Source organism: Panthera tigris, chromosome E2 (genome assembly GCF_018350195.1).
Source record: "Panthera tigris isolate Pti1 chromosome E2, P.tigris_Pti1_mat1.1, whole genome shotgun sequence".
In the NCBI taxonomy this organism is placed as follows: domain Eukaryota; kingdom Metazoa; phylum Chordata; class Mammalia; order Carnivora; family Felidae; genus Panthera; species Panthera tigris.
This window is the reverse complement of record NC_056674.1, coordinates 5504047-5530099: the sequence shown is the minus strand read 5'-3', so window position 1 is coordinate 5530099 and position 26053 is coordinate 5504047. Positions and strand designations below refer to the sequence as shown.

The window sequence follows — 26053 nt, the reverse complement described above, 5'->3', positions numbered from 1 at the left end:
TGGAGTTACTCTTGTCATTGTTTTCCATGTTTTTAGCTGTTGTAGAAGTACTTGCCCCTTTCTTACCCGTTTGGTCTTTTTCTTTGTGATTTGTTGATTTTCTAGTGGTGTACTTTGATTCCTTTCTCTTTATGTTTTGTGTATCTACTACAGGTTTTGCTTTGTGGTTACCAAGAGGCTTTAAGGAGACATCTTATAAAAATCTATTTTGTTAACACCTTAATTTTGCATACCAGAACACTTTGAGACCTGAGGTAATTCTTAAAAGACGTCAGTGTACAATCCTAGGCCATGTTAGGGAAGAGTTAGTTACTCCCTTTATGATATGTGTGAAGGTTTCTTCGTTTCAACCACATCAACTGGTATTCTCTACTTCTAACTACATCTGTTAAGAACTTGTCTCAGTATGTGCCTGGACTGCACAAAACCAATAAACAAAACATTTTATTTGTAACATTCAGAAACTTTTTCAGTTTTCATAAATGTTCAAGAATGACGTTCTGAACACCCATTTCGTAATAACTTACATCAGTGTTAGAAACATAAGTGACATCTCCAGTTAGGTTTGTTCATAGATTGTACATGATATTGTCCTCCATCTCCATGGAAAATCAGGTATGCAGGAGTCCCACCTAAGAGGGAAGGGCATCTGATATCTATGATGCAGGAAGAATCAGCCACATACTTTCAACACCCACTGGGAATCAGTGAATTTTCTGAAGTGATTTGGGAGCACCAATACATTAATACTTGTAGTCAACATCTTAAAGAGGGCCAAGGTAAAACAAAAACACATTGAAATTACTTATCCCTATGCAAAAAACCGCCCCGTGTCTATTTTCAGGCATACCCACATACTCGATATCTAAGTGTTCAACTTTGTTTTATCCCATATGGTTAAGTATTTTTATGGAGAAGAACGTCTGAATAGAGTGACCGATGTACTCCTTTCTACTGTGAATTGTGACGTTTATTGACAGTTGATTTTCAGATAATTAGATGACTAACTATATCTTTCAGGTTACTTTCCTCTCTGTATGGCTTTGTTTTCCAAAGTGTATACTTAAAAAGGTCTTTCCTTATTCATACATTATCCCCAAGTAGGCATTTGGAGATACTGAGTCATGACTGAATTCCAGTTAAAGGCATGGCCACTCCCTTTACATGTTATACTTTTGTTCTTGTATCATAACTATGATACTGAGGCAGTTGTGAGGTCCAGGCTAGAGGTTTGCCACATTCATTACATTTGTAACGTCTCTGTGCAACAGGAACTATGGTAATGAGTAAGGCTTGAGCAGTCTGAAACGTTTTTTACCACATTCTTTGTAAGTTTTCTCTGCAGTATGAGTTCTGTGATGTTGGATGAGGCTTGAGTACTGATTAAAAGGCTTGCCAAATTCTTTGGATTGGTAAGATCATCTCCAGTATATATTCTCTAATGAAGAATCAGGGTTTAAGCTTTGCTTTAGTATCTTGCCACATTCCCAATGGGTATCATTACTCTTCACTATGAATTATCTGATGTGGAATAACAGTTGAGCAGTCCTTAGAAATTCTGTCATAGTCTGAACATTTAGAAGATTTGCTCTAGTATGAATTCTGTGTTAATAAGTCAAAGTTGAACAGTAATCAAAAGTTTTCCCACACTCTTTATGTTGGTAAAGTTTCTCTCCAAGATGAATTCTGTGATGTACATTAAGATGTGCCTGGGGGGAACGGCCTTGCTACCTACATTCATTACATTGGTAAGGTCAATCTCCAGTATGAATTTTGTGATGGTTGGTAAGGCTTGAGTGGTGTGTAAAGGCCTTGCCACATTCTTTGCATTGGTAAGGTTTCTCTCCACTGTGAATTCTGCGATGTCTCTTAAGGGCCGATTGAGAGTTAAAGGCTTTGCCACATTCTTTACATTGGTAAGGTTTCTCTCCACTATGAATTTTGTGATGTCGAGTAAGTTCTGAGTGCCCTTTAAAGGCCTTGCCACACTCTTTACATTGATAAGGTTTCTCTCCACTGTGAATTCTGTGATGCCTCTTAAGGGCCGATTGACAGTTAAAGGCTTTGCCACATTCTTTACATTGGTAAGGTTTCTCTCCACTGTGAATTTTGTGATGTCGAGTAAGTTCTGAGTGCCCTTTAAAGGCCTTGCCACACTCTTTACATTGGTAATGTTTCTCTCCAGTATGAATTCTGTGATGTACATTAAGATGTGCCTGGCGGGAAAAGGCCTTGCCACATTCTTTACATTGGTAAGGTTTCTGTCCAGTATGGACTCTGTGATGCATATCAAGATGTTCCTGGCGGGAAAAGGCCTTGTCACATTCTTTACACTGGTAAGGTTTCTCTCCACTATGAATTCTGTGATGTCTCTTAAGGGCCGATTGCCAGTTAAAAGCTTTGCCACATTCTTTACATTGGTAAGGTTTCTGTCCAGTATGAATTCCTTCATGTTGTCTAAGGGATGATTGCTTGTTAAAGGCCTTGCCACATTCCTTACATTGGTAAGGTTTCTCTCCACTGTGAATTTTGTGATGTCGAGTATGTTCTGAGTGCACTTTAAAGGCCTTGCCACACTCTTTACATTGGTAAGGTTTCTCTCCAATATGGATGCTGTGATGTACATTAAGATATGCCTGGCGGGAAAAGGCCTTGCCACATTCTTTACATTTGTAAGGTTTCACTCCAGCATGAATTCTGCGATGTTGTATAAAGTTTGAGATGAACCCAAAAGCCTTGCCACATTCTTTACATTGGTAAGGTTTCTGTCCAGTATGGACTCTGTGATGTACATCAAGGTGTTCCTGGTGGAAAAAGGCCTTGCCACATTCTTTACATGGGTAAGGTTTCACTCCAGTATGAATTCTGCGATGCATAATAAGGGCTGAGAGTCGGTTAAAGGCTTTACCACATTCTTTACATTGGTAAGGTTTCTGTCCAGTATGAATTCTGTGATGTTCTGTAAGGACTGAGGCCCGGGAAAAGGCCTTGCTGCATTCTTTGCATTGGTAAGGTTTCTCTCCACTATGGATTCTCTGATGTAACTTAAGGGCTGAGTGCCAGTAAAAGCCTTCATCGCATTCTTTACATTGGTAAGGTTTCTCTCCAGTATGAATTCTGTAATGCTCTGTAAGGGCTGAGGGCCGGGTAAAGGCCTTGCCACATTGTTTACATTGGTAAGGTTTCCCTCCACTGTGATGTGTCTTGAGGGCTGAGTGCCAGTTAAAAGCTTTACCACATTCTTTACATTTATAAGGTTTCACTCCAGTATGAATTCTGCGATGTTTTATGAAGTTTGAGAAGTACCAAAAAGCCTTGCCACATTGTTTACATTGGTAAGGTTTCTCTCCAGTATGGATTCTGTGATGTCTCCTAAGGGCTGTGCGCCAGTTAAAGGCCTTGCCACACTCTTTGCATTGATAAGGTTTCTCCTCAGTATGAATCCTGTGATGTTCAGAAAGTTGTGAATGATGCCTAAAGGTCTTACAACATCGTTTACCTTTGGAAGGTGTCTCTGCAGTATGAATTCTTTGATGTCTTGTAAGGGAAGAGGGCCGGATAAAGGACTTGCCATCTTCTTTATCATGGTACGTTTTCTCTCCAGTATGAATTATTTGATATCCTGTAAGGGTTGAGGACTGGTTAAAGACATTGCCATATTACATCTGCAATGGTTTCTTCCCTCATGAATCCTCTGATGACCACCAACATTGGAAGACTGGTTAAAATTTTGCCCACATTCAATATATTTATAAAGATTTCCTCTCTTAGGGATACTCCTGTGTGGAATAAGGTTGGCACTTTGATAAAAGACTTCCCCATATCTATTACATTCATCATTGGTCTCTGGAAAGGAGTCCCCAGATACTTTTGCCCTTCACTTTCCCTAACCTTGTTCCAGTCTGTCGTTAAGTGTACATTCTCAAGGGAACTGTGTTTATATCTACTCATGACCCTTTTTGGAACGAAGCGTCAATGCATGACTTTGGCAGGAATGTGTCGGTGCCATGTGAAAATATAGCTGACTGAGATCAAAAAAGAGAAAAGTAAAATCATTCTGGGGTACTACTCTCAGAGGAATGTACTGACAATTTCTAATATAGAACGTTAACATCAATCAGAGTATCAGGAAGACAGCTAAGAAGAAATCACCAGGACTTCCTTCTTCCATGGACAGTAAACTTGCACACAAGGAACTGACCACATAGCTTAGTAGAGAATTCTGTAGCATCTCTTGCTGTAGCACAAATCATGTTCTTGTCTCTCAGAAAGTGAAGAAAGTACCGTATGTGCTCAAAATTAGCAGAAGAAAGGCAATTGAGACCTAAGACAGAAATGAAAACTGTAGAATAAAGCAAAAATAGGAACAATCAACAACAGAAAAGTTGGTGTTCAGAAAACCCTCCAAAGTCAACAGACCTGTCTCTAATATAGTCAGAATGATAGAGAAGACTAACTAAAATCAGAAGTGAAGAATTGAAGGCAGACACAGTATAACTGATCCCATAGAAATAAAAATAAATCTAGCCCACAATAGATAATTATCTGGCAAGAAGTAGATAACAAAGAATGGTTATGACTTTCCAAAAAGATAAAACCTACCAGGACTCCATCATGAAGACATCTGTCTGTCTGTCTGTCTGTCTCCCTAGAGACCTAACTACCTACTTACCTACCTACATACCAATCTGGGGTGTTTACACAGCATAGAGATTTTGGGTACCTGGGGGAAAGAAAGGTGCATTTTGGCACACTGTCCAAGTTCATTTGGAGAGTAGAGCAAGAGCCCAGGCATGTACCACAATGGCATTTTGATGCCCTCCCTTACAGCCTTGAGAACTGTACCAGTACTCTTGTGGTCAGAAAGCAGCTCCTGCCCAAGATTTTGGGGGAAAGACCATTCTCCTCTTTTCCACACCCCCAAGAAATGATTGTTACAACAACTGTGCCTCTGATTTTGAAGAACTAGACATAGATAGATTTCCTCGTATTTGGAGTGTCAGGAGGGGAAGTTGGCACAGCTCCACAGGGTGAGAGGGCTTGATTATTTACAACGGGTGGTCTGCCTTGCACATTTGGTCCTTGCAGGCCTGTCATGGCAGAATCATTGGTTGCCAAGACCAGAGGCAATAGTGGGGCTCAAACCTCCATCGTCTGGGGAGGGGCTCATTTGAGATGAGGTAGGAGTGGGCAAGCAGCATCTTAGTTTCCAGGTAAGAGCTGGCCAGTGGATCCTGGTCACCTCGTGATGGTTCTCTATGGCTTTGGGCCCATTTTGAATGTAATGGCATTGGGCAGGATATTATTGAACACTTGCCAACAATTGTGATATAATGAGAACTACGGTCCAAGGGGAGAATACTGGTTGTTGCTTTATTGGAATAAGCTATTTTCTTAGGTGACACTAATATTTACACTGACTTTCAAGTTTTTAACAGATCCTAAGGATGAGAATCTTAAAATGATAGAAAAGTCTCCCTCCTATCATTTAAGGATTATAAAATTATTATCCGTATAATTTTCCATGTATCCACCTATTAATACTCTACCAAAATACAAAGCTTTCTTTCCTTAGATACTCTCCAAGAGTGTTTTTTAAATGCAATTATATAGGTACATTATTTTCCTCCTTCCTATTATTTGGGCATTATTCCACTTCACTGGTTTTCTACCAAAGGATTTTGGGTTGTTCCCAATCTTTGGCTTTTACATAGGGGTGGTGAATACTTGAAGGTCACTGTTGTGCAAGTTTGCAAGTACTGTGTAGGTAAATTTGAGGGGAAACTGTTAGCGAAGAGATGTGCTCAAAATTAGCAGAAGTATACATAATTTTGCTAGATATTACCAAATTGCCTTCCACAGGTACTAAAAGAATTTCACCCCCAATAGCAAGAATGCCTGTTTGTTCACAAGGTCACCCAGAGATGATTGCACTCTTTTGCTGATCTTTTAAGGGACAGTCTGAGTTCAGCATTTCTGGCTTGAGTCTGCTTCATAGGCCAGCAGTTGTGGCTCTCTCAAATTTCCCTCAGCTAGTGCACCCTTCCCACAATCACTTGGCAATGAATGTGTGTGCAAATGTAAACTGGAGAATTGGGAACCCAAATTCTGCAATGTGAATGAAACACACAAAAAGGTCTTTGCCTTTAAGGAGTGCCTGGGTGACTCAGTAGGTTAGCATCAGACTCTTGATTTTGGCTCCTTTCATGATCTCATGGTTTGTGACATCCAGTCCCTTCTCGGGCGCTGTGCTGTCCACACAGGGCCCGCCTGGGATTCTCTCTTTCCAAAAACAAATAAATATTAAAAACAACAACAGGGGTGCCTGAGCCCCTCAGTCGTTTGAGCAATTGAATTTGGCTCAGTTCACAAACTCGTGGTTAGCCAGTTCAAGCCCCACATTCAGCTCTGCAGGAGGAGAAGGAAATACCAAGGAAAAATCAGAAATTCATAAAATAGTTGGGGCACCTGGGTAGGTCAGTCTGTTAAGCATCTAACTCCTGATTTCAGCTCAGGTCATGATCCCAGAGTTGTGGGATCAAGTCCCGGGTAGGGCTTCACTCCCAGTGAGGAGCCTAAGATTCTGTCTCTCCCACTCTGCCCCTTGCCCCAGCTTGCATGCACACTCTCTCTCGCTCAGAATAAACAAACACATAAAGAAAACTAAAAATTTAAAAATTAGAAAAAAGAGACCAGAATAAACAATAACATGGAAAATAATGCCCAGGTTTTTCAAAACAAACAAAAATGGAAATTCTCCAACTCCATTAACTAACAAAAAAGGAGAGGTAACTCAAGCACCAATGGGAAATGAAACAGAAACCCCAGAACAGATAACCACAGAAATATATAGTGTTATAACAGATCACTATCAACACTGATATACTAACAAGTTAGGCAAAGTAGAAAAAAATTTAATTTTAAACAACACACAAGTTACCAAGATTGAGAAATGAATTTTGAGCTCAAGAAATAAGGAATCTTCTTAGACCATCACAAATGTACAAGTTGAGTTTGGAATAAAAAACCTCCCAGCATAGGAAACCCCACAGCCTCTTGCCTTCATTGGTCAATTCTAACAAACATTAAAAAGAAAACAAAATTTAGGGCACTCTTCATCAAAATCTTAAACATAGAATAGAAGGAACCCATTGAAAATAACCCTAGGAGGCCAGCATTACCCTGGTACCAAAGCAGGGTAATTGTCACACAAGAACAAAATATCTGGTTTGTCCATCCTATGTATTGCTACTCTGGCTTCCTTTGCACCTTCATCTGCGTGAGAAAGGTTTCTCTATCACCCTCACTTTGCATCTGTGTCTTCAGGTCTGCATGGAGTCTCTTGTAGGCAGCACATAGATGGGCCTGGGCTTTATTTTTTGTTGTTTTTGTTTGGTTGCTTTATTCCATCCAGAGACCCTTTGTGTTTTGATTGGAATGTACAGTACGTTTTCATTGAAAGTATTTATTGATATATATTTATTGCCATTTTATTACTCATTTTGTCATTGTTTCTAGAAACTTTCTTGATCCTTTTTCTGTGTCACTTTTGGTGTCTTCTTTGCACTTCAAGATTCCCCTTTGACATTTCCTGCAGGGCTAGTTCAGTGGTGAGGAATTCCTTGAGATTTTGCTTGTCTGGGAAACTCTGTCTCTCCTTCCCTTCTGAATGATAGTCTTGCTGGATAGAGAATTCCCTGCTGCCTATTTTTCCCAGTCAGCACGTGGAATAGATCATGCCACTCCCTTCTGGCTTGTCAAGTTTCTGTTGAAGAATCACCAGGTAACCTTATGGGTCTCCCTGATAAGTGAAAGATGTCTTCCTGCTTTGAAGAGTTTTTATCACCGTATTTTGAAAATTTAATTCTAATATATCTTCCTGTGGGCCTGCTTTTGTTGATTTTAACAGGAGTTCTCTGTGCCATCCAGATCTTTTTTTTTTATTTAAAAAAACTTTAAGTTTTTGCTTTTGAGACAGAGAGAGACAGAACCTGAACACGGGAGGGGGGGGAGAGAGAGGGAGACACAGAATCTGAAGCAGGCTGCAGTTTCTGAGCTGTCAGGACAGAGCCTGACATGGGGCTCAAACTCACGGACTGTGAGATTATGACCTGAGCTGAAGTCCGATGCTTAACTGACTGAGCCACCCAGGTGCCCCTGTGCCTTCTGGATCTGTCTGTTTCCTTAGCCAGAATAGGGAATTTTTTGGTTATTATTCCTTAAAATATTTTTTACCTCCTTTTCTCTTCTTCCAGTACCCTTCTAGTACTATTCCAAAATTTACAAGTATTCCAGATGATTCTGATGAAAGCTAAGTTTGACAGCCTCTGCAGGAACTAAGTCAGAGATCATCCTTGACTTGGCCACAGATAAGTGACTCTTAGAAATCTCTGTTTGTGATCATGCTCGTGTGGTCTCACACTCACCATACACAACAGGTTTACTTTCTTCATAAGTAAAACTGACTCTAATAACATAATCTGTACAACACATTAGTACATGTTATATGTTGTAAAGAGACCAAATATAGCCTTCTCATTATAAATCTGTACTTGCTGGCTTTTACCCTAAGACCATCAGTAATTGCAGGTTCATGCGGTTCTTCCTCAGCGGTCCATGTGCATGTAGAATAAATCCCCGTGCATTACGTTTAAGGATATTCTAAATTTAAGGGCTAATTTCAGGGCAAAGTGTGATGGCCTTTTTGTCAAATACTGTGAAACAGTTCAGAGAATGGGAGCAGTTTGCAAATATCTTATGTGTCCACCAGTGCTATGATTTCTAATTAGACTAACCCATATATCACAATTCTGGTCCAAGACTTGGAGGGAGTAGTGACTTGGGGAGGAGGGCCTTCCCTGAATGGAAACAGAAAGACTTCAGATCCAGTTCTCTAAGTCCTGTCAGATTTCCATTGCCTCCTTTGCTGCATGGGACATGGTTGGATGCATGTTGGTGGGGCAGGTACACTGGGACATGAGTGAGCAAGTATGAGGACATTCACAGGCACCGAAAATGCCAGAGCAAGGAAATAATCAGTATGGAGTATACTCTAGGGTGCCTGAGGTATTTTTTTTGTTCATTATAATTTTTCTATTATTTTTTAAATTTACATTCAAGTTAGTTAACATATAGTGCAACAATGATTTCAGGTATAGATTCCTTGATGCCCCTTACCCATTTAGCCCACCCCTCCACCACAACCCCTCCCATAACCCTCTGTTCTCCATATGTAAGAGTCTCTTATGTGTTGTCCCCCTCCCTGTTTTTACACTATGTTTTCTTTCCTTCTTTTGTGTTCATCTGTTCTGGGTCTTAAAGTCCTCATATAGTGAAGTCATATGATATTTGTCTTTCTCTAATTTGGCCAAGCATAATACTCTCCAATTCATCCATGGACTTGCAAATGGCAAGACTTCATTACTTTTGATTGCCGAGTAATACTCCATTGTGTGTGTGTATGTATGTGTGTGTATATATATATGTGTGTGTGTGTGTGTATATACACACACATATATATATATACACACACACACATATACTCCACATCTTCTTTATCCATCCATCCATGGACATTTGGGGTCTTTCCATACTTTGGCTATTGGTGATAGTGCTATTATAAACACTGGGGTGCATGTGCCCCTCTGAAACAGCATACTTTTGTCCCTTGGGTAAATATCTAGTAGTGCAATTGCTGGATAGCAGGGTAGTTCTTTTTTTTATTTTTTGAGGAACCACCATACTGTTTTCCAGAGTGGCTGCACCAGTTTGCATGCCCACCAGCAGTGCACAAGAGATCCTCTTTCTCCACATGCTTGCCAAAATCTACTGTTCCCTGAGTTGTTCATGTTAGCCATTCTGATAGGTGTGAGGTGGTATCTCATTGTTCCTACATCACTCTTTAAAATGAATATTCCTTACCTAACTTTGCCAATAGGCCTATGGTGTTATGGAAAGACACAAGTAAAAGATACACAATCAGGTCTCTCACTTACTACACTCACATGCATATATGTGAAAATGCTAATATGCAAAATTAACACCCATCACAGGACATCAGCAGTGGAGAAATAGGGAGGACCGGGAAGTTGCTCCTCCATGGAGACAGAAATGGACTAAGTTACCTTGTGAGTGCTCCAGAAGGCAATTAGGAGAACCCCACCCAGGCAGGCAAGTACAAAAGACAAAGAAAAACATCAAAGAGACAACGTTTGTGACACTGGCCCACAACAGCTACTCACCCTTCCTGACACTCCTTGGCAACACTGTGTGGAAACAGTTACCTCTCATCAGGAGGTGAAAACACAGGAGTGACCTCTATGTTCAGTGATCTGGCTTTTTTGCAGGTGCCTGAGGGACTTATTTCTGTCATGAAGGACGTGGAAGCCCAGAGAATGAGGGCACCTGCTGGATGCACTGTGATGGCTGCTCAGACAACAGGTGAGCTTTTGTTTACACACTGGAGAGACTAAAGAGCTGAGGACAACAGAGGAAGGTATCATGGGCTCTAAAGAAGTAACTATACTTCCGTAAACTGGGAAATTCCAAAAATTCAGACGTTACCAATTACTTGTGTTCTCCTGTACAAACAAGTTCATAAGCCTAAACCCAGAGTTTGTTTTCTTAAATTCACTAATCTCAACAAAAGACCACAAGGCCATAAAGAAAAAGAAGAATTTGTTTCACTCACAGGAATGAAATAAATCTCCAAAACTGACCTTGAATTAATCAGGAGGTATTAATGGTATGACCAAGAATTCAAGAAGAAAACATCATAAAGATGCCCATGGAGGAAGAAGAGAAAACAGACAGGTAACTAAATGAGAGCAGAAAAACTATGCATGACCAGAATGGAAACCCAAAGAGGCAAAGTATAAGAAACAATCACCCAGAATTTGGGAGCTCAAGTGGAGAATCTTTGAATTTAAAAATATACTAAGGAGTCAGCAACAGACTTGATCAAGCACAAGAAAGAACTGGGCAACCTGGAGACCCCTTGTTTTAAATTACCTAAGAGGACCAAAGAAAAGTGTGGAAAAGAAGACAGACTCAGGACACATGGGACACCTACAAGTGGACCAATGTGTACATTATGGGGACCCCATAAACAGAGCAGAGTGAAAGGGGGCAGCGAGTTTCCATGAAGGACTAAAGGCTTGTAGTGCCCCTGTATGTGGAAAGGAGAGGCAAGTTCACAAGCACAGTAAATTCACAGTAGGATAAATATCAATGGCAGGAGATGGGTGAGGGACAGTTTGCTTGGTGATGGCTATTAAGGAAAGCACTTCTTATGATGAGCACTGTATGCAAATGATGAGCCACTGAATGAATTATACTGAAATCAATATTGCACTGCATATTACCTAATTAAAATTTAAATAAAAATTGAAGGAAAAAAGACAAGACATGAACACAGTTGTAATTAACAGACCAAAAATGACCAGTGAAAAGAGAATTTTGAAAAGCTTGACAAAGGCAACTTATCTTGTACAAGAGAGCTCCTACAAGATTGTTAGTGGGGTTCTCGGTAGATGTTATAGAAAGAAAAGCATTGAACGATGTATTCAAATACTGAAAGATCAAAAAATATCCACCAAGAATACCCTACCTGGCACAGCTATTTTCCATGCATGTAGAAATGAAGACTTTGCCAAGGCAAAACCCCTCTAAGTTTATCAGCAGATCTGTCCTACAAGAAATGTTTTTTTAAACTTTTTTTAAAAATGTTTTTATTTATTTTTGAGACACAGAGAGGCAGAGCATGAGCAGGGGAGGGGCAGAGAGAGAGGGAGACACAGAATCCGAAGCAGGCTCCAGGCTGTGTGAGATCTCAGCACAGAGCCAGACATGGGGTCAAAGTCACAAACCCAAGATCATTTCCTAAGCTGAAGTTGAAGGCTTAACCAACTGAGCTACGCAGGTCCCCTATAATCCATTCTTTAGAATCAAGCAAACAAAAACCTTTCATTTCTTTTTTGTGAATGTTTAAAAAGTTTGAGAGACAAATGGAGAGAGGGAGAGAGAGAAGAGAATTCCAAGCGGGCTCCACACTGGGTAGAGAACTGACTTAGGGCTTAAATTCAAACCATGAAGTCATGACCCGAGTTGAAATCAAGAGTCAGATGCTCAACCCTCTGAACCACCCAAGTGCCCCAAAACCTTTCATTTCTAATAAACAAACACAATCAAAAATGTAAAATAGGCCAACAATCGCTTTATAAAAAAAATCTTTGGTATTAAATTCAGATACATTCTGAGTAAAGTAAATAAATAGTGATTTTCTCTGACGTGACATTACATTTATAATTAACTCTTTTTCTAAACATAGGACGTTTCCTAATTGTCTGCCTCACTTCTTATAAAGCAAATGCCCATGGTATATCAGGACTTTTGATATAATAGATCATAAAGGAATCTCCTATACAACGACTCAGAGTGAAAACATATGACAAAGTAACAGGGACTTCATATTATACAAGATAAATTCATAAAAGGATTCAATTAACAAATAAAGTAACAATTGAGACTTTCTGGGTTTTTTTTTTAATATTAATTTTTGAGAAACAGACATCATGTGCCAGACGGACAGAGAGGCAAAGGATCGCAAATGGGTTCTCCACTGACAGCAGAGAGGCTGATGCAGGGCTGAACTTCAAACTGTCAGATCATGGCTTGAGCTCAACCCAGACGCTTAACCAACTGAGCCAACCAGGCATCCCAAGAAATGAACTTTTGAAGTGGAACAAAGAACGAGATTTCCTCATATTAGGGAGTTGCTTTATCACCTGATGTGATTACTGGGTCTGTATTTTGTATGATTAAAATGAAAGCCACCTTAATCCTGGAAAGGATCAACCTGAAAACTTGTGATGTCTCCCTCTGGCGTTCCTGGGATTTCTGCACCTCACCTCAAGGTGCCCACCACTATCCTGACACACTTCACACAAGAAGCAAAACAGAAGTCAGAAATGCATTGGCGGACAGTTCCTCAGAAATACAGAGATTTCCGCAAGACCTCAAAGCAAATGGAGAACCAATTAGATTATGGAGGACCTCACTGTGGATGTGAAGAACCCTCCGTGGAACTGAAGGAGAATCCTTAGAGAATGGAAAGCTTGGTATGTTGGAAAGCAGATGTCCGATGTGAGAGGAAGAGACCTGAAACTGGCCTTTTCAACCTAATTTCCATTCAAGCAGAGCTGCTCAACCACATTCTGAGGTCCAATTCCTCCTTCACGACTGGACCTCAGCTCTGTCATCCGCTTCATTTCCACCTACCTGGGTGTGTAGCTACTGTCTCCTTTCTCTTCACGGCCCAGACATCCTTCTTGTGTTCCAAAAAGATGACCAGGTCTGGCTTTGACACAACAAGACCTGTTTATTAGAAAAACAGAATATGAGTGTGGTTGGAGATTCTAACTTCTGATCCACTATTGTGCTTAGTAGAGCAGAGAGGACAGAGTAGAAGCTAGAAAATGATTTCCCAAATGCTGTGGCCCAACAACCCCTTTAGAACATGCAGGACAAATTTTCCATGTTCAGATCTTGACCTCCACTTCCGAGTACTACCATGACAATAATGAGTAGAAATCGGTATTTAAGACAAAAGAGATACCGTTTTATGCCACTTAGCCTTTAGAATTATCATTGATGTACAGAAATGATGATGTTACCCTAAGGAAGGGAAGGTAAAGCTGAAAAGGAAACACCATGAAGATTTTTCTGTACATCCACAAACCCCTACTTCTTTCCCTGACTGCAGGGATCTGAATCCCAGTCATGCAAAGAGGAAGATTCCAAGAGACAGTCTTCAAGGGAAGGAACAAATCCCTGAGTATGGTTTGGGAAACGTGGAAGGAGTTATCCTCACCCAAGAAATGGAGGTGTCCATAGTTCTCTAACATCACATCCCTGTACAGTTCCCACTGACTGTCATTCAGGCACCCCAACTCTTTCTGAGAAAATTCTATGGCCACATCCCTGAATGTCAGCAATCCCTGCAATAAAAAACACAGTTATCAAGTGGCCACAGGCAGAGTTCATAATGCTAGGTCAAATGAAAGGGGCAGTTAATGTCACCAGCCAGACTCCAAGACCTGACTTTAATGCTTGTGCTTGTACCCACCGATCTTAGTTCCACACTTTACTTAACCTCTTTTTCTATCTTATCTTTTACTTCACAAAAAACACCCCATGGGTATAGTCTCCTGTAGTGGAAACAGAAACCATCCAACAAAACGTAATGACTGCCCTGAGGAAGAGCTTGGATGGGCTCAGTTGGAGATTAACCCCTGACTCACACCTAAGCCAATGCATAACAGACTAAACTACGGAGTGAGTACAGTTACCTTCATCTCATACATACATTTTATTTTAAATCTTATGTCTTTGAGTGAGATAGAGCGTGCCCAAGTGGGGGTGGGGCAGAGAGAGAGAGACAGAATCCCAACCAGGGTCCATGCTCAGAGTGGAGCCTGATCTCAGGACTTTCATCCTGACCTGAGCCTAAATTAAGAGTAGGACGCTCAATGGACTCAGCCACTCAGGAGCTCCCTTTTACCTCATTATAATACTAAAATCTCACCCAAGAGGGGCACAAACCTCATTTCCTATGAAATATGCAGAGTATGTACACAACTGTTCTCTTAAAGCTTATGTGCAACCTTATACTCCACTTGACATAAGATGATGGCCTCCCCTTTCTGAATATCCACCCTAACCCTAAATGAAAGGACACCATTCCTCCTTCCTTCCTGAGTATCTGATTTGGAAGTTCCTCCCTGTGATTTCCTTGTTTCTTGTAAATCATTTTTGCTTTGTTCACATCCTCACCTGGTATAGTTTTTTTGTGATCCACCAACGACTGAACTTCTGTTAGTTCAGTTAGATCAGGAGAACTGGTTCTGGCTTAGGTGAGGTTCCTGCTTGATGAGGTAAGATTATTTGTCACCCAGTATTATGCTCTAGTATATTCTTTACCTTAGAGGTAGGATCCTTTATAATTTCTGTGTTTCTTCAAGAGAATTTGTAAAATGAAGCCATCAACACAGGCATATACATTTTGAATATTGTATTTACATCATACAGTACATCTGCTATCTAATTCTTAAATGGAAAGTTCTGGGGAGTGACAAATGTATTTAGCATATCTAATATGAATTAGAATTTCACAACAGGACCTTGGGGATCTTGTTAAAATGCAGATACTGTTCAGGAGTTCTAGGATGGGGTAGATGTCTGCATTTCTAACGAGGCATTAGTCTATGGGCCAAGAGATACATATTTCAATAACGAAGAAGTAGAACTCAAAGACAAGAACTTTTGGGGAACTTGGAACTGAGTGGGATTCATAGCAACTACAGGTTCTACTAGAATAGCAAGAAAGGCAATAAACCTTTCCAAGCATTTCCTGGTTAGTAGAGAGCATTCACAGTTTTTCATAACTTACTGGAAAATAAATCATATTCTAAGACAACAGACACATTATTCTTCTATTTCCATGTGAATATTTTTTCAAGCATCCAGTACGTGGTTGGGATCAGGTTTTAACCCAAGTCATCTGACCTGGAGTTCACCTAAAATGACACCTAAAATATACGGAGGGGCCCCTAACCAAATGATCATAGCAGGTGTCAAACCTGAAGGATGATGGAAAGAAGGTATGCACACAAAATTGATCACCTTTATACATTTCATGCTCACATCCATAAATATTCAAAGAAGTTGTATAGATATTAAATGTAGAAAAGTATACTGGTGACTAAGAAACATTTTCAATAAAGGACACCTGGGTGGCTCAGGGGGTTAAGTGTCCACGTCTTGAATTTGGCTCAGGTCATGATTTCACAGTTCACCAGTTCAAACCCCACCTCAGGCTCTGTGCTGACAGTCTGGAGCTGGCTAGGGATTCTCTCTCTCTGCCCCTGCCTCTCTCTTCCTCAAAAACAAACAAAACATTTTCAGTGACATGAAACTCATAAAACTAATTGTAGATAATGGTGCTTAGGTCTTTTACTGACACTATCAACACAAACACACATTAAGATACAAATACAACAGTTATTTCTGACTCTAGTATGATGAGGGATACAATCAGAAAAATTTTCACCTTTAGGACAGAAAGCTAACATACAGTTGTATTATGTGGACATTCATCAAATAAAGGCTGGTTCCTACATTTTTCTTTAAGTTTATTTATATTGTGAAAGAGAGCGTGGATAAGCACGGTGTGAAAGGTGGAGAGGCAAAGAGAGGGAGAGAACCCCAAGCTGTGACTCCAGGCTCCAGGCTGTGACTGAGCCACCTAGGTATCCCTGGTTATTACATTTTTACAGGGTCTCATGACAACAGGGACATGTCACCACTGCTTCATATTGAACTGAATGGTAAGCACCAGAGAAATCTTGCAGAAGCAGTTTTACACGTAGAAATTTAAAGAAACATTTGTGATTGAACACTCTGTGCACCTACCATCCCCTTGAACATATAAGCTTCATGCAGCCAAAGTACAGTTCTTTCTGCCCCCAGGTCCTGCCCTGTGCTACTTCAATAAACTATCTGGCACTACAGAGTATCTCAAGAGTTGTCTTGACCATACTACTCCATGTTCTGCTAATATAGTTTTTATTTGAAAGCTTTTTTTAATTTTATTTTTTAGTTAATTATTACTAAGGAGAGAGAGACAGAGAGACAGAGAGAGACAGGGAGAGAGAGAATACCAGGAAGGGCAGAGAGAGAGGGAGAGAGAAATGGAGAGGCATGGCTCCTGTTCACCTGATGCTGGGCTCCAGCTCAGGACTGGTGAGATCATGACCTGAGTGGAAGTCCGACGCTTAATGAACTGAGCCATCCACATGCCCCTCGTTGAAAGCTTTATTTCATTCATCATTTGTGCTGTTTTATTTCAGGATTTTAAGACACTCAAACATGGTAATTCTTGGTACTATGTGATTCTTCTTTCTTTTTCTGAAATACACAGAAGTAAATAGAGTATGCGTGTGTCATGACTATGCAGCAAAACAAAAAGCTACAGGATGAAGGTCTGACTCATTGAGAACCTCTAGGTAGAGGTCATTACATCTACTACACAACAATGAGGGTATCATTGTCCGGTGGGGACTAATGTGAGGTGGGCCAGGAGACAATGTTCAAGGAAATAGTCTTGAGCCATTTTGGTAAATGAGGCTGTTTGTGTAAAAGCACAGGGACAGGATCTGCGGGAAGAATGAGCTGCAGGGAGATTGAGAGGAGCTGTTGATTATATACTTTAAGTTGGGTGGGGGGAAGAAATATAAGTTTCTACAGGGATTTCCTATGTTAAAGAAGACTTCCAGGACTTGGAATTCTGTCTAGGGTAAAGCTAAGCTTGCTGTTTGCCTCTAGGAAAGCATCAACATTAAAGCAGTTGTGAATTCCTTTAGGGATTTCTTCCTTGGCCAGTCTCGAGTATTTCTGCGGGGCTTGTAATTTGTGAGAAATTTTAATTTTATCCACATTGCTTTTGCATTTGTCCTCCTCCTCAGAAACTACAATGGAGGGAGGGGTGCCTGGATGGCTCAATCAAGCTTCTGACTTTTGAATTAGGCTGAGGTGAAGACGTCTTGATTTGTGAGTTCGAGCCCCCTGTCCGACTCAGTGCTGACCCTGTGTCACCTACTTGGGACTTGGCTCTCTCTTGGCCACTCCCCTGCGCACGCTTTCTCTCTCTCTCTCTCTCTCTCTCTCTCTCTCTCTCTCTCTCTCTCTCTCTCAAAATAAACTTAAAAACTTAAAAGAAAAAAAGCTACAAGGTAAAACGAATACAAGAAAAGAGAAACTAGGAGAAAGATATTTCCAGTTTAAATGTGATGGTGTCTGGAAATTGCTCAGGGAATCTGGCTGAAATCATTACAACTGATAAGAAAAATATTAACATTACAGGGGAGGAATCTGGCAGAGAGCACAAACCCAAGTAATAGAAGATAACATCAGCTGTAAGGAAACAAATGGATATCAGTGCCTAAGGCACACCTCAGGACACGGGATCTCCGGTGTGCTCTTGTGACCCCAAACAGTAAATCACAATATAAACAAGTTAAGGACACAGTGGATTTATACAGACTTTATCGCATATACTTGTCGTGTCCTGGAATATCTAGGATATCTTAAAGTAGCTTTTCCACATCCTCAAGAGCAGGAACATTCTAAGTTATTCTGTGCCTCATATCCATCTTGTGTATTTGTGCATTTTCATAATCCTCCTCTACCCGGGGCACAGAAAGCATTCGGATAAGACCTACATGGGAATGGTTTTCCTTGATTGCTATCCCAGGACCAGACCCCATCAGCAACAGGACACTTGGCCTCAACACCTACCTCTCTGGATCTGTCACAAAGGGAATATTTTCAATACTTGTAGGAATTTAATTCAAAGTGACAACTGCTGTTGCCCTACTAGAAGCCAGGTTGGAGAAAAGGGAGAGAGGTCTCTGGGATATAGGGGAGGAATGTTCTGAAGACATAACCTGGAATATCATTTCTGAAATGTTAAAAATTAGGTGAAAATCTGGGGCACCTGGGTGGCTCAGACTGTTTACAGTCGACTGTGGCTCAGGTCATGGTCTCGCGGTCTGTGAGTTCGAGCCCCACATCCGGCTCTGTGCTCAGAGCCTGGAGCCTGTTCCGGATTCTGTGTCTCCCTCCTTCTCTGACCCTACCCTGTTCATGCTGTCTGTCTCTGTCTCAACAAAATAAACGTTGAAAAAATTTTAAAAAAAATTAGGTGAAAACCTAAAACAGAACCATAAGAACTAAACAAATAAAACCATTGGTATTTACAATTTTTTCATTTAGAGAGAGAGAGCGAGAGAGAGTGAGCATGCATGCAAATGGAGGACAGGGACTCAGGTAGAGAGAGAAAATCTTAAGTAGGCTCCAAGCTCAGAAGGAAGCCTGATGCAGGGCTGGATAGCAGGTCCCTGGGATCAAGACCTGAGCCTAAATCAAGAGTCATATGCTCAACTGAATGAACCACCCAGGTGCCCTGCAATTTCTACATGCATGGATTATCCTGAAAACAAGGTGACAGGTCCTCTTGCAATGGACCGAAGCTTACCTGAGAATTGGCCATTGCTCCTTTCCTCTCCTCTTCAAGAGTTTTCTCAGAAGATTTTTGAGGAGAAATCCCAGCTGAAGTGGGAGCAAGTGCCTTTAAAGCCAGCACTGCAACCTCTTCACCAGTAACCTGGTCACCTGCTGGCAGGGCTTTGAAATGCAAAAAAGACCCAAGTTCCTCATCAATTGTGTCAGGAGCTATTCAGAAACTAAGGTGTCCCACGTGGAGACCAGCCTCTGAGTTTCCTGTCTCTGCTTTCAGGGGGCCTCCCCTCCCACAGAGGCCCACAAATTCTGCTTGAGCATTGGAACAGTGTGTTACATGGACCTGACCCTCCCCATCCTCTGTACGGGAGACCCTTGAGCCAAAGCCTGCACTCAACTCTGATAACTTAATGGGAAGCCTTTCAGCTTAACTCTAGCTTCCCTTAGCATTTTGATAGGAAAACATAGGGTTCAGTAGGGAGAATGGGAACCATTAGGACCTGAGGCCCCTGGGTGGGGAAAACACATTTTGGAACAGAGCTGAGAATGTCTGAATACAGAAAAACCCCTTAGCTGTCAGGTTCCTCTTAAGAATGTGACAGACATCACCTATTCCCCCTCAGGAATTTGACTAAAGACCTAACTAAAAACCAGTAGTAGATGATAAAACTTAAAACTCACAAGGAACAGTATGGCCATAGACCACTCCTCCTGGAATAGAAATGAGCCAATCAGGAGGGAAAACCCAGCACCTGGAGTTGTTAATCCAGTAGGCATAGGACTTGAGAAGGAACAAGGGGGAAGGGAAGAGGGAGAGACCAGAACCTTATACCACAAAGGCCCTTGCCTATTGTCACTGGTATTCACATTACAACGCCCCCTCTCTGTAAAGAGAGCTTTCCTACTACTCTTCCTCTGTTATACTGTAATAAAGTTTTGCCTGTTGCTCATTTTGTGTCCACATCTTTATTCTTTGAATCGCTGAGAAAACAAATCCCTGAATCCTGGGTATTTATGTAAAAATCCCATAACAGAATCCCCTGGAGCACTTCACTAAAACAACACTGTTGTTTCCACCCACACCAGTTGAGGGAATCTGAGGGGGAGGGTAGCAGCAATGATTATTAATGCAAACTCCACACAGGATCCTTTTGGGAAGCATTTGGGAAGTGAGCAAGGAAAACACAGTAACCATGGGTATGGTTATTGTCCTGATTTGAATCCATGCCTTCTCCACTGAACAGAGTTTCTGTAAATTTACACATTCTCCTCCTTTCTGCTTCTCAGAAGGACACACGTTTACAAATGGAGCTTTCCCTGATACATGCGAATGAGCAAGTTTTGGGGTGATAGTGGGGTGGTCCAGAGCTGATGGCCAAGAAAGAACTCTTGAAGACATTTTCCATTGGCATGGAAGATCTTTTTCCACACCTGTGCTTTCAGCCTGAGTGTGTTCCTACAGCTGAAGTGAGTCTCTTGAAGGCAGCACATATCCTTCATTTGTGAACTTCTTTCCTTTCAGCCAATGTATCTTTTGGATGGAGAATTTAGTCCCTCTATATTTAAAGTATGTATTGACACAGGTATGGATGGAGTTACTCTTGTCATTGTTTTCTATGTTTTTAGCTATTGTAGCATTACTTGCCCCTTTCTTATCCGTTTGGTCTTTTTCTTTGTGATTTGTTGATTTTGTAGAGTGGTGTACTTTGATTCCTTTCTCTTTATGTTTTGTGTGTCTACTACAGGTTTTGCTTTGTGGTTACCAGGAGGCTTTAAGGAGACATCTTATAAAAATCTATTTTGTTAACATCTTAATTTTGCATAACAGAATACTTTGAAACAGAAAAACATCAAAGAGACAAAGTTTGTGACACTGGCCCACACTGCTACTCACCCTTCCTGACACTCCTTGAAAACACTGTGTGGAAACAGTTACCTCTCATCAGGAGGTGAAAACACAGGAGTGACCTCTATGTTCAGTGATCTGGCTTTTTTGCAGGTGCCTGAGGGACTTATTTCTGTCATGAAGGACGTGGAAGCAGAGAGAATGAGGGCACCTGCTGGATGCACTGTGATGGCTGCTCAGACAACAGGTGAGCTTTTGTTTACACACTGGAGAGACTAAAGAGCTGAGGACAACAGAGGAAGGTATCATGGGCTCTAAAGAAGTAACTATACTTCCGTAAACTGGGAAATTCCAAAAATTCAGACATTACCAATTACTTGTGTTCTCCTGTACAAACAAGTTCATAAGCCTAAACCCAGAGTTTGTTTTCTTAAATTCACTAATCTCAACAAAAGACCACAAGGCCATAAAGAAAAAGAAGAATTTGTTTCACTCACAGGAATGAAATAAATCTCCAAAACTGACCTTGAATTAATCAGGAAGTATTAATGGTATGACCAAGAATTCAAGAAGAAAACATCATAAAGATGCCCATGGAGGAAGAAGAGAAAACAGACAGGTAACTAAATGAGAGCAGAAAAACTATGCATGACCAGAATGGAAACCCAAAGAGGCAAAGTATAAGAAACAATCACCCAGAATTTGGGAGCTCAAGTGGAGAATCTTTGAATTTAAAAATATACTAAGGAGTCAGCAACAGACTTGATCAAGCACAAGAAAGAACTGGGCAACCTGGAGACCCCTTGTTTTAAATTACCTAAGAGGACCAAAGAAAAATGTGGAAAAGAAGAAAGATTCAGGACACATGGGATACCTACAAGTGGACCAATGTGTACATTATGGGGACCCCATAAACAGAGCAGAGTGAAAGGGGGCAGCGAGTTTCCATGAAGGACTAAAGGCTTGTAGTTCCCCTGTATGTGGAAAGAAGAGACAAATTCACAAGCACAGTAAATTCACAGTAGGATAAGTATCAATGGCAGGAGATGGGTGAGGGACAGTGTGCTTGGTGATGGCTATTAAGGAAAGCAGTTGTTATGATGAGCACTGTAGCAAATGATGAGCCACTGAACGAATTATACTGAAATCAATATTGCACTGCATATTACCTAATTAAAATTTAAATAAAAATTGAAGGAAAAAAGACAGGACATGAACACAGTTGTAATTAACGGACCAAAATGACCAGTGAAAAGAGAATTTTGAAAAGCTTGACAAAGGCAACTTATCTTGTACAAGAGAGCTCCTACAAGATTGTTAGTGGGGTTCTCGGTAGATGTTATAGAAAGAAAAGCATTCAACGTTATATTCAAATACTGAAAGATCAAAAAATATCCACCAAGAATACCCTACCTGGCACAGCTATTTTCCATGCATGTAGAAATGAAGACTTTGCCAAGGCAAAACCCCTCTAAGTTTATCAGCAGATCTGTCCTACAAGAAATATTTTTTTTAAACTTTTTTAAAAATGTCTTTCTTTATTTTTGAGACACAGAGAGGCAGAGCATGAGCAGGGGAGGGGCAGAAAGAGAGGGAGACACAGAATCCGAAGTAGGCTCCCGCCTCCTTGCTGTCAGCACAGATCCTGACACGGGGCTCGAACTCACAGACTGTGAGATCACGACCTGAGCTGAAGCTGGACGCTCAACCGACTGAGCCACCCAGGCGCCCCTATAAGAAATGTTAAAGAAAGTCCTTCTAGGGACACCTGGGTGCGTCGGTTTGTCAAGTATCCAACTTTGGCTCAAGTCATGTTCTCACGGTTCGTGACTTCGAGACCTGTGTTACTATCTTGCTGATGCCTTAGTGCCTGGAGCCTGCTTCAGATTCTGTCTCTGTGTCTCTCTCAAAATATAAATAAACATAAAAAAAATTTTTAAAAAGTCCTTATTGAACTAAAAAGATTCTAAACAGTAACTGAAAACACATAACCTAAAGCTGTGAGAAGTATAAATATTTACACAATAGAAACCTGTAGTGTTGTAACAAGGTAGGACACGTCACATTTATTTCTGCTACAGTCTTTTTCTTAAATAAAAGCATAAAAATCAAATCTAGGTAATAATATATGCAAAATAAAAATAGAATTTATGATGTCATCAATATAGAGTGGGAGCAGGTGCAGAGATGATACATAGCAGAATTTGTATAAAATTGACACTCTCAGCTTAAAACAGTGTCTTAGGGGCACGAAGGTGGCTCATTCAGTTATGTGTACAATTCCTGATTTCAGTTAAGGCATGGTCTCCCAGTTTGGGAATTCAAGTCCTGAGTTAAGGGTTGATTCAGTGGCTCATTCGGTTAAGTGTTGGACTTCAGCTCAGGTCATGATCTTGGTGTTCATGAGTTTGAGCCCCACATCGGGCTCTGTGCTGTCAGCGCACAGCCTGGATCCTGCTTCAGATTCTGTGTCTCCCTCTCTCTCTGCCCCACCCCGACTCATATTCTCTCTCTTGCCTTCAAGAGTAAAATAAGATGTAAAAAAAAATTTAAAAAATTGTGACCCTAAAACAAAATACAAAGGTAATAGCAAAATCCCACTGAAATAATGCTGTGGAAATTCCATACAAAAGGAAGCACATTATTATGGAATTGCAAGACCACACAAAATGTAACCCAAAAAATTCTACATAAAAATGATGAAGTATTTAAAAGAGGCCCATGATAAATGTAGATATTTTTTAAAGCTTATTTTGAGAGAGAATGCTCTCCTAAAGCAGAGGAGAAACAGAGAAAGAGGGGAAAGAAAGAATCCCAAGCAGGCTCCACGGTGTCAGCTCAGAGCCCAATGCAGTCCTCAGACTCATGAATCGTGAGATCATGACCAGAGCCCAGGCACCCCTAGCTATAGCTCTAATTTTCAACTGTGACTGTGTACCCATGAAAAAGGAACATTTTCAATTACTGGCATGTCTTCACAGGCATTATAATTGTCAAGAATGTTCCTTAAAATCAACCATGGAAACCTCTAATGAAAACTTTTGTGAATTAAGCACTTAAGACATTAAACAATGTGTTATGTGAATAGATCCCTCCTATCACACAGATTTCAGGGTATAATCCATTGTTCTTTTTTTTAATGTTCATGTATCTTAGAGAGAGAGAGAGAGAGAGAGAGAGAGAGAGAGAGAACGAGCGCACAAGCCAGGGAGACTTAGAGAGAGAGGCAGACACAGAATCCGAAGCAGGCTCCAAGCTGTGTGAGATCTCAGCACAGAGCCAGACATGGGGCTCAAAGTCACAAACCTAAGATCATTTCCTAAGCTGAAGTTGAAGGCTTAACCAACTGAGCTACGCAGATCCCCTATAATCCATTCTTTAGAATCAAGCAAACAAAAACCTTTCATTTCTTTTTGGTGAATGTTTAAAAAGTTTGAGAGAGAAAGGGAGAGAGGGAGGGAGGGTGGGAGAGAGGGAGGGAGGGTGGGAGAGAGAGAGAGAGAGAAAGAAGGGAATTCCAAGCGGGGTCCACACTGGGTACAGAACTGGACTTAGGGCTTAAATTCAAATCATGAAGTCATGACCTGAGTTGAAATCAAGAGTCAGATGCTCAACCCTCTGACCCACCCAAGTGCCCCAAAACCTTTCATTTCTAAATAAACAAACACAACCAAAAATGTAAAATAGGCCAACAACCGCTTTTTAAAAAAAAATCTTTGGTGTTAAATTCAGATACATTCTGAGTAAATAAATAATAATTGATTTTTTCTCACGTGAAATTACATTTATAATGAACTCTTTTTCTAAACATAGGACGTTTCCTAATTGTCTGCCTCACTTCTTATAAAGCAAATGCCCATGGTATATCAGGACTTTTGATATAATAGATCATAAAGGAATCTCCTATACAACGACTCAGAGTGAAAACATATGACAAAGTCACAGGGACTTCATCTTATACAAGATAAATTCATAAAAGGATTCAATTAACAAATAAAGTAACAATTGAGACTTAATTATAGGCTGTGAGTTTTCACTTCTAAATATCCTAGCTCCCCTATGGCATAAATTTATATAGAATTATATGAAAATAATAGGTGCTTTACATTATTTCACCATTGAGGAATGCAAAACATTGAGTGGAAATTTCTTATTTTACTTAATACAAAGAAAATGAAAGTTTATTTAGACACAGAGATAAAGAACAGTGTGGAAAGGGTGGGGGGGGGGAAGGAGGGACGGTGGGAGGGAGAGATGGTGAGAGGGAGGAGAAACCAAGCACCATCTGGGCTGTCAGCCCAGAACCCTATGTGGGGCTTGAACTCAGAAACCCTGAGATCATGCCCTGAGCCAAACCAAGAGTTGGACTCTTAACCAACTGACTCACCCAGGCATCCTGAACTTTTTTTTTTTTTTTTAATATTAATTTTTGAGAAACAGAGAACATGTGCCAGTCAGACAGAGAGGCAAAGGATCCCAAATGGGTTCTTCACTGACAGCAGAGAGGCTGATGCAGGGCTCAAATTCAAACTGTCAGATCATGGCTTGAGCTCAACCCAGACGCTTAACCAACTGAGCCAACAGGCAACCCAAGAAATGAACTTTTGAAGTGGAACAAAGAACGAGATTTCCTCATATTAGGGAGTTGCTTTATCACCTGATGTGATTACTGGGTCTGTATTTTGTATGATTAAAATGAAAGCCACCTTAATCCTGGAAAGGATCAACCTGAAAACTTGTGATGTCTCCCTCTGGCGTTCCTGGGATTTCTGCACCTCACCTCAAGGTGCCCACCACTATCCTGACACACTTCACACAAGAAGCAAAACAGAAGTCAGAAATGCATTGGCGGACAGTTCCTCAGAAATACAGAGATTTCCGCAAGACCTCAAAGCAAATGGAGAACCAATTAGATTATGGAGGACCTCACTGTGGATGTGAAGAACCCTCCGTGGAACTGAAGGAGAATCCTTAGAGAATGGAAAGCTTGGTATGTTGGAAAGCAGATGTCCGATGTGAGAGGAAGAGACCTGAAACTGGCCTTTTCAACCTAATTTCCATTCAAGCAGAGCTGCTCAACCACATTCTGAGGTCCAATTCCTCCTTCACGACTGGACCTCAGCTCTGTCA

At 40.8% G+C, this 26053-nt stretch overlaps 1 protein-coding gene across 1 annotated transcript; it reads right to left on the bottom strand.

Annotated features, from left to right (window-relative positions):
• Window positions 1-1607: 1607 nt before the first annotated feature.
• LOC122234248 (zinc finger protein 420-like) lies at window positions 1608-19108 on the bottom strand. Its single transcript, XM_042970021.1, is given in 4 exon segments — window positions 1608-3622; window positions 13279-13374; window positions 13871-13997; window positions 19094-19108. Coding segments are annotated over 4 exon segments (2253 nt in total).
• Window positions 19109-26053: the final 6945 nt, after the last annotated feature.